The sequence below is a fragment of the Lampetra fluviatilis genome, chromosome 3 (assembly GCF_964198595.1).
Source record: "Lampetra fluviatilis chromosome 3, kcLamFluv1.1, whole genome shotgun sequence".
Taxonomy (NCBI): Eukaryota; Metazoa; Chordata; class Hyperoartia; order Petromyzontiformes; family Petromyzontidae; genus Lampetra; species Lampetra fluviatilis.
The window spans coordinates 14,869,468-14,880,164 of NC_136277.1; the positions used below are offsets into that span (position 1 = coordinate 14,869,468).

Genomic DNA, 10,697 nt, shown 5'->3' on the forward strand with positions numbered 1-10,697 from the left:
GACTCAACACTGCTACCCATAGACTCAACACTGCCCATAGACTAACACTGCTACCCATAGACTAACACTGCTACCCATAGACTAACATTGCTACCCATAGACTCATCACTGCTACCCATAGACTCAACACTGCCCATAGACTAACACTGCTACCCATAGACTCATCACTGCTACCCATAGACTCAACACTGCTACCCATAGACTCAACACTGCTACCCATAGACTCAACACTGCTACCCATAGACTCAACACTGCTACCCATAGACTCATCACTGCTACCCATAGACTCAACACTGCTACCCATAGACTCAACACTGCTACCCATAGACTCAACACTGCTACCCATAGACTCAACACTGCTACCCATAGACTAACACTGCTACCCATAGACTCATCACTGCTACCCATAGACTCAACACTGCTACCCATAGACTCAACACTGCTACCCATAGACTCAACACTGCTACCCATAGACTAACACTGCTACCCATAGACTCAACACTGCCCATAGACCAACACAGCTACCCATAGACTCAACACTGCTACCCATAGACTCAACACTGCTACCCATAGACTCAACACTGCTACCCATACACTCAACACTGCTACCCATAAACTCAACACTGCTACCCATAGACTCAACACTGCTACCCATACACTCAACACTGCTACCCATAAACTCAACACTGCTACACCCATAGACTCAACACTGCTACCCATAAACTCAACACTGCTACCCATAAACTCAACACTGCTACCCATAGACTCAACACTGCTACCCATACACTCAACACTGCTACCCATAGACTCAACACTACCCATAGACTCAACACTACCCATAGACTCAACACTGCTACCCATAAACTCAACACTGCTACCCATAGACTCAACACTGCACTTCCGATTGGCAACGTACACACTGACGTACATACGAAAGTGGCGAGTTCAGATCCTGAGACGTGGCTCCTCGTGATGACAGCCCCGCTCCATCTCCTCCGGGTGGTCCCGCCGGGGGTGGGGGGGTGGGGGGGGGGCACGTGGCACTCTCGCGTCCCAGCACCGCGCACGACTCCTCTCCGACACGGACACGGCTACGAGGAGAAGCCACTTTCTATTGTTTATTTTAAGAACTTTTATTTAATAACACTGCTCGATACCGACCGGTTGAGATAAACACCCGACGTGGGAACGCCGATTCGGTGAAAACTGCAATGGGAGTGGGGGGGGTGGGGGAGTGGGGGAGTGGGGGAGTGGGGGGGTGGGGGGGTGGGGGGGTGGGGGAGTGGGGGAGTGGGGGAGTGGGGGGGTGGGGGAGTGGGGGGGGGGGTGGGGGGGTGGGGGAGTGGGGAGTGGGGGGGGGTGGGGGGGTGGGGGAGTGGGGGGGTGGGGAAGTGGGGGGGGGTGGGGGAGTGGGGGAGTGGGGAGTGGGGGGGGGGTGGGGGGGTGGGGGAGTGGGGGAGTGGGGGGGTGGGGGAGTGGGGGGGGTGGGGGGGTGGGGGAGTGGGGAGTGGGGGGGTGGGGGAGTGGGGGGGTGGGGGAGTGGGGGGGTGGGGGGGTGGGGGAGTGGGGGGGTGGGGGGGTGGGGGAGTGGGGGGGTGGGGGGGGTGGGGGAGTGGGGAGTGGGGGGGGTGGGGGAGTGGGGAGTGGGGGGGTGGGGGAGTGGGGGGTGGGGGGGTGGGGGAGTGGGGGGGTGGGGGAGTGGGGAGTGCGGGGGTGGGGGAGTGGGGAGTGCGGGAGTGGGGAGTGGGGGGGGTGGGGGAGGTGGGGGGGTGGGGGGGTGGGGGGTGGGGGGGGTGGGGGGTGGGGGAGTGGGGGGAGTGGGGGGGTGGGGGGGGTGGGGGGGAGGGCCATCCCCCACCGCCCCCCCAACGCGTTGAACAGAGGCCGCGTAAGAAGCGTCGCCTTGCGCTGCATAGGTGTGAGGGTGTGAGGGTGGGGGGTGGTGGAATACAAATCCGAGAGTTATAAAACCGGGTCGATCATTATAAAAAGGGGTACCGTCGATATAAAAAAGAAACTGCCTACACGGAGCGCTCGGTTGCAGAAAACTCGCGGGAACGATTCGGGCGACCGCACACAACACCGTTGTGATGACGACAAGTCATGCTGCGCCGCTGCTGCTGCTGCTGCTGCCACAAACGACTCGGCAATAGCGCGTCCATAACACTGTGGGGCCTTGAAAATAAAATGTAAAAAATATTCATATAAGATAGGTGACGTTTCGGCAAAGGGGCCTTCTTCACAACACACAGTTCGGTGTTCTTCCCCACACCCCGCACTGCAGATTAACACGGTCGACTACGTAGACTAACACTGCCCATAGACTCAACACTGCCCACAGTCTCAACACTGCCCATAGACTCAACACTGCCCACAGACTCAACACTGCCCACAGACTCAACACTGCCCACAGTCTCAACACTGCCCACAGTCTCAACACTGCCCACAGACTCAACACTGCCCACAGTCTCAACACTGCCCACAGTCTCAACACTGCCCACAGACTCAACACTGCCCACAGACTCAACACTGCCCACAGTCTCAACACTGCCCACAGACTCAACACTGCCCACAGTCTCAACACTGCCCACAGTCTCAACACTGCCCACAGACTCAACACTGCCCACAGTCTCAACACTGCCCACAGACTCAACACTGCCCACAGACTCAACACTGCCCACAGACTCAACACTGCCCACAGACTCAACACTGCCCACAGTCTCAACACTGCCCACAGTCTCAACACTGCCCACAGACTCAACACTGCCCACAGACTCAACACTGCCCACAGTCTCAACACTGCCCACAGTCTCAACACTGCCCACAGTCTCAACACTGCCCACAGACTCAACACTGCCCACAGTCTCAACACTGCCCACAGTCTCAACACTGCCCACAGTCTCAACACTGCCCACAGACTCAACACTGCCCACAGACTCAACACTGCCCACAGTCTCAACACTGCCCACAGACTCAACACTGCCCACAGACTCAACACTGCCCACAGACTCAACACTGCCCACAGTCTCAACACTGCCCACAGACTCAACACTGCCCACAGTCTCAACACTGCCCACAGACTCAACACTGCCCACAGACTCAACACTGCCCACAGTCTCAACACTGCCCACAGACTCAACACTGCCCACAGACTCAACACTGCCCACAGACTCAACACTGCCCACAGACTCAACACTGCCCACAGACTCAACACTGCCCACAGACTCAACACTGCCCACAGACTCAACACTGCCCACAGACTCAACACTGCCCACAGACTCAACACTGCACCATAGACTCAACACTGCACCACAGTCTCAACACTGCACCACAGACTCAACACTGCCCACAGACTCAACACTGCCCACAGACTCAACACTGCCCACAGACTCAACACTGCCCACAGACTCAACACTGCCCACAGACTCAACACTGCCCACAGACTCAACACTGCCCACAGACTCAACACTGCCCACAGACTCAACACTGCACCATAGACTCAACACTGCACCACAGTCTCAACACTGCACCACAGTCTCAACACTGCCCACAGACTCAACACTGCCCACAGACTCAACACTGCACCATAGACTCAACACTGCACCACAGTCTCAACACTGCACCACAGACTCAACACTGCACCACAGACTCAACACTGCCCACAGTCTCAACACTGCACCACAGACTCAACACTGCCCACAGACTCAACACTGCCCATAGACTCAACACTGCCCACAGACTCAACACTGCCCACAGACTCAACACTGCCCACAGTCTCAACACTGCCCACAGTCTCAACACTGCCCACAGACTCAACACTGCCCACAGTCTCAACACTGCCCACAGTCTCAACACTGCCCACAGACTCAACACTGCCCACAGACTCAACACTGCCCACAGTCTCAACACTGCCCACAGACTCAACACTGCCCACAGTCTCAACACTGCCCACAGTCTCAACACTGCCCACAGACTCAACACTGCCCACAGACTCAACACTGCCCACAGTCTCAACACTGCCCACAGACTCAACACTGCCCACAGACTCAACACTGCCCACAGACTCAACACTGCCCACAGACTCAACACTGCCCACAGTCTCAACACTGCCCACAGTCTCAACACTGCCCACAGACTCAACACTGCCCACAGACTCAACACTGCCCACAGTCTCAACACTGCCCACAGTCTCAACACTGCCCACAGTCTCAACACTGCCCACAGACTCAACACTGCCCACAGTCTCAACACTGCCCACAGTCTCAACACTGCCCACAGTCTCAACACTGCCCACAGACTCAACACTGCCCACAGACTCAACACTGCCCACAGTCTCAACACTGCCCACAGACTCAACACTGCCCACAGACTCAACACTGCCCACAGACTCAACACTGCCCACAGTCTCAACACTGCCCACAGACTCAACACTGCCCACAGTCTCAACACTGCCCACAGACTCAACACTGCCCACAGACTCAACACTGCCCACAGTCTCAACACTGCCCACAGACTCAACACTGCCCACAGACTCAACACTGCCCACAGACTCAACACTGCCCACAGACTCAACACTGCCCACAGACTCAACACTGCCCACAGACTCAACACTGCCCACAGACTCAACACTGCCCACAGACTCAACACTGCCCACAGACTCAACACTGCCCACAGACTCAACACTGCACCATAGACTCAACACTGCACCACAGTCTCAACACTGCACCACAGACTCAACACTGCCCACAGACTCAACACTGCCCACAGTCTCAACACTGCCCACAGACTCAACACTGCCCACAGACTCAACACTGCCCACAGTCTCAACACTGCCCACAGACTCAACACTGCCCACAGACTCAACACTGCCCACAGACTCAACACTGCCCACAGACTCAACACTGCCCACAGACTCAACACTGCCCACAGACTCAACACTGCCCACAGACTCAACACTGCCCACAGACTCAACACTGCCCACAGACTCAACACTGCACCACAGACTCAACACTGCCCACAGACTCAACACTGCCCACAGACTCAACACTGCCCACAGACTCAACACTGCACCATAGACTCAACACTGCACCACAGTCTCAACACTGCACCACAGACTCAACACTGCACCACAGACTCAACACTGCCCACAGACTCAACACTGCCCACAGACTCAACACTGCACCTCCACGTGCTGTGAAGAAGGGACCGTTGGCCCTGAAACGTCATCACGGATTGCATACGTTTTTATTTTGTTTTCGAGTTTTTTTACCCTTGTGAGGATGATTTCCACTCGCGCAACTCTACCCCGCACACACGCACACACGCACACACGCACACACGCACACACGCGTGGCGCTCGTTCAGCGAGGGAACAACTCGGAGGCGCCAGGAGAAGGAAACAGCCATGGAGCTGGGAAGCAGCAGCAGCAGTAGCAGCAGCAGCAGCAGCAGCCACGCGTTGAGCCAGCACCAAATACCCCCCTCCCACCTCGCCCCAAGCTCTGCAGTCCTCTACATATCGTAAAGACGCAGCCGCCAACTGATGGGAGTGTAAACAACGTCACGCTCGTGACTGCTCTTTGTGTTTGGTTCGTTGACCTTCTTGTGCCCGCCGCACCTCCGACTCGCGCCGCCGCCTACGTATTGTGCGTAATCAGTTCAACGCACGTCCAACGTACACGCGTCGCGCAGCTCCGCAAACCTGCATAGGAGACGCCGAATCGATAAGACGCCGGCTGAGGAAACTGCATAAGTTACGCCGGACTCGGAAGACGACCTCTCGTTCAGCAGGCGCCGATTTGAATAAACCCGGCGCTACGTCCCGCCCCCCCCCGCCATCCCCCCCCCCCCCCCACCGCGTCGGCAGCGCTGGGAATCGAACTCGGAGTCTGCAAGTCCGCGGCACCGGCAGCAGAGAGAGAGGGGGGGGGTGGCGGAACGCCCGGTCCCATCCATTTGCGCACCTCGATAAACTGACATGGATTCTCTGTGGTCGGTCCCACCAGCCCCCCCCACTTCCGTGGCCTTACCCCTGAGATGCTGAGCCCTGCTCCACTGAGCCCTGCCCCACTGAGCCCTGCCCCACTGAGCCCTGCCCCACTGAGCCCTGCCCCACTGAGCCCTGCCCCACTGGGCCCTGCCCCACTGGGCCCTGCCCCACTGAGCCCTGCCCCCCCTTGCCCCCCCCCCCAGTGGCGCTGCCCTCACAGCATGTGCTGTGCGTGGCGCACGGCGGTCTGCAGCGAGCGCCGCGTCACCAGCAGCCGCACCACCTCCTCGCCCTGCTTGGTGAGCTTGCGGCGCGCCTGGTCGTGCGTCACCATCGTCATGTCCCAGCCGTTCACCTGCACCACCACCGCCACATCAACCCGCATCGTCACCCACCGCCACCACCACCACATCAACCCGCATCGTCACCCACCGCCACCACCACCACATCAACCCGCATCGTCACCCACCACCACCACCCACCAAATGAACCCGCATCGTCACCCACCGCCACCACCACCACCACATCAACCCGCATCGTCACCCACGTCAAGTCCCAGCCGTTCACCTGCACCACCACCACCACATCAACCCGCATCGTTACCCACCGCCACTACCACCACATCAACCCGCATCGTCACCCACGACGTCACCCGCGACATGGCCGTGGTCGACGACATCGTCACCGACAAACACGGGCAACATCGTAGCCACCATCACTGACACCACCGCCATCATCATCGACACCACCGCCATCATCGTCATCACTGACACGATCGCCATCATCATCATCACTGACACTATAGCCATCATCGTCATTGCCAACACCATCGCCATCATCGTCATTGCCAACACCATCGCCATCACCATCACTGACACGATCGCCATCATCATCATCACTGACACTATAGCCATCATCGTCATTGCCAACACCATCGCCATCATCGTCATTGCCAACACCATCGCCATCACCATCACTGACACGATCGCCATCATCATCACTGACACTATAGCCATCATCGTCATTGCCAACACCACCGCCATCATCATCATCACCGACACCACCGCCATCATCATCATCACTGACACTACAGCCATCATCATCACTGACACTATAGCCATCATCGTCATTGCCAACACCATCACCAATACCGTCACTGCTTTCGTCAAAGTCACTACCAACATCACCACCAACACCACCACCATCACCATGGTTACTCTCATCAACCGTCACAGTCACTACCATCACCACCACCACCTCCTCACCACCACCTCCTCACCACCACCTCCTCACCACCACCTCCTCACCACCACCTCACCACCACCACCTCCTCACCACCTCCTCACCACCACCTCACCACCACCACCTCCTCACCACCACCTCACCACCACCTCCTCACCACCACCTCCTCACCACCACCTCACCACCACCTCACCACCACCTCACCACCACCACCTCCTCACCACCACCTCACCACCACCTCCTCACCACCACCTCACCACCACCACCTCCTCACCACCACCACCTCCTCACCACCACCACCACCTCCTCACCTGCATGATCTTGTCTCCCTCACGGAGGCCCGCCGCTTGAGCTGGCCCTCCCTGACTCACCCTGGTCACGTACACACCCTGCAAAGACAAAGATCCCCCGTGTAGCCTTTCAACAGACCGTTGGGACAAGTGCTGTTAGCGAGCAGCAGCAGCACCTACGGGAGGACGGGAGACAGCGGGAGACAGCGGGAGACACGGGGGGAGACACGAGGGGAGACACGAGGGGAGACACGAGGGGAGACAGGGGGAGATACGGGGAGACACGGGGAGACAGCGGAGACAACCGGAGAGAGGGAGACAGGGGGAGACACGTGGAGACACGGGGAGACAGGGGGAGACACGGGGAGACACGGGGAGACACGGGGAGACAGGGGGAGACACGGGGAGACAGGGGGAGACACGGGGAGACAGCGGAGACATGGGGGGAGACACGGGGGGAGACACGGGGGGAGACACGGGGGGAGACAGCGGAGACAACGGGAGAGAGGGAGACACGGGGGGAGACACGGGGGGAGACACGGGGAGACGCTGCACCTTGTCCTTCTTGTCAAGCGAGTATGGGTTCTGCGCCGAGTCCTGGTCAATGCCGCCCCCGATGCTGAAGCCCAGGATGAGGTTCTCTCCCTGGCGCAGTTTGTGGATCTCAATCCGCTCCTGGGTACATCACCAACATCAACATCATCGTCACCGACAACTTCGACACCGTCAACATCACCGACAACTTCACCAACATCAACATCATCACCGACAACTTCACCAACATCAACATCATCATCACCGACAACTTCACCAACATCAACATCATCACCAACATCATCATCACCGACAACTTCACCAACATCATCATCATCACTGACAACTTCACCAACATCATCATACACGACAACTTCACCAACATCAACATCATCACCAACATCATCATCACCGACAACTTCACCAACATCATCATCACCGACAACTTCAACACCGTCAACATCATCACCGACAACTTCACCAACATCATCATCATCACAGACAACTTCACCAACATCATCATCATCACCGACAACTTCACCAACATCATCACCGACAACTTCACCAACACCGTCAACATCATCACAGACAACTTCACCAACATCATCATCATCACAGACAACTTCACCAACATCATCATCATCACCGACAACTTCACCAACATCATCATCATCATCACCGACAACTTCAACATCGTCAACACCGCCATCAACATCACCACCGCTAACATCAACACCGTCATGACCAACATCACCACCGCCAACATCATCATCATCACCGACAACTTCACCAACATCATCACCGACATCACCACCGCCAACATCATTAACGCCACCGACATCAACAACAACATCACCATCAACACCACCAACATCACGTATGTACGTTGAACTTCTTTCGCACTGTACGTAGCCAACCGTGATAATCGAAGGTTCCCACATCACCAACGCCAACATCAAGGACAAAGGTCCCCCGTGTAGCCTTGACAGACTGTCGGGGCAAGTGCTGTTAGCGAGTAGCAGCAGCAGCAGCAGCTATGAAGGCCGGCACTGTGGCACACGAGGGGGTGGGTGGCCAGCTCCCCAACATCGCCAACATCATCACCATCAACACTATCACCATCAACAACATCAACACTATCACCATCAACAACATCAACAACATCAACACCATCAACAACATCAACACCATCAACAACATCAACACTATCACCATCAACAACATCAACACAATCACCATCAACAACATCAACACTATCACCATCAACAACATCAACAACATCAACACTATCACCATCAACAACATCACCAACATCACCATCGCCAACATCAACAACATCAACAACATCAACACCATCAACAACATCAACACCATCACCATCAACAACATCAACAACATCACCATCAACAACATCAACACTATCACCATCAACAACATCAACACGATCACCACCACGACCACCACACCACCACCACCACACCATCACCACCACCATACCACCACCACCACCACGACCACCACACCACCACCAACACCACCACCACACCATCACCACCACACCATCACTACACCATCACGACCACACACCACACCACCACCACACCACCATCACCACCACCACACCACCACCACCGCCTCACCACCACACCACCATCACGACCACCACACCACCACACTACCACCACACCATCACCACCACCCCTACACCACCACCATCACCACACCATCACCACCATCACCACACCACCACCACACCACCGCTCACCACCACACCATCACGACCACCACACCACCACCATCACGAACACCACACCACCACACCATCACCACCACCCCCACACCATCACCACCACCACACCACCACCACACCATCACTACCACCATCACCACCACCCCCACACCATCACGACCACCACACCACCACCACCATCACCACCACCACCACACCATCACCACCACCCCCACACCACCACCACCACCACCACCACACCATTACCACCACCCCCACACCACCACCACCACCACCACACCATTACCACCACCACCACACCATCACCACCACCATCACCACCGCTCACCACCACTGTGGTGACGGGATCTCCCGGCGCGAAGGAAGCCATGGCGACGTGACGCCATCCACGCGGCGATTACGTCATCAACATCTGCACCGTGTACATGACGCAATCAGCGCGGCGACATCGGCGTGACGTCATCGGTGTCTCTGATATCAGAATATATTCAGAACTGGAGGAATCCGATGATCTACCCGGCAATTTTTTTTTCTACAGATGTCCAGTAAGGGGGCAGGCCATAATGGTACAACAAACAATGCAAAAACACGATAGGGGTGCAAAGTATAGAAAAGGTGAATAACTTTCAAATGTTTACGCGCATAAAACTCAACTGTGTTTTGTTATCTTGCCAGGTCAGGCCCACTGAGCCATTAACTTGTTTTTCAGAAGCGACCTGTTTATCACAAATGACAGCTTGACAAAGTCATCTACCATGCGGAAAGCCATAGCAGCAAAAATAATCTAAATAATCTAAATAAGCTAAATGCAATTTTCTAAATGTGGAGGGAAACTTGGACATTCTGAGCCCCTTTAGAGAGACACCCAGACCCAGGGCTTGGGATTGAACCC

General features: G+C 56.3%; 1 protein-coding gene across 2 annotated transcripts; it reads right to left on the reverse strand.

The window, feature by feature from the left end:
- Nucleotides 1-6,173: 6,173 nt before the first annotated feature.
- LOC144949072 (tax1-binding protein 3-like) lies at nt 6,174-10,207 on the reverse strand. Of its 2 annotated transcripts, none has more exons than XM_078878899.1 (4): nt 10,134-10,207; nt 8,077-8,196; nt 7,543-7,620; nt 6,174-6,344 (listed from the first exon to the last, which is right to left on the reverse strand). In XM_078878899.1, exons 1-4 carry the CDS (start codon nt 10,173-10,175, stop codon nt 6,204-6,206), a joined length of 381 nt encoding a protein of 126 aa, XP_078735025.1. In that variant the 5' UTR covers nt 10,176-10,207; the 3' UTR covers nt 6,174-6,203. The 2 variants fall into 2 exon arrangements, with proteins under 2 accessions (XP_078735025.1, XP_078735034.1); XM_078878908.1 differs by lacking the exon at nt 10,134-10,207 and adding an exon at nt 8,973-9,557.
- Between the last annotated feature and the right edge of the window lie 490 nt (nt 10,208-10,697).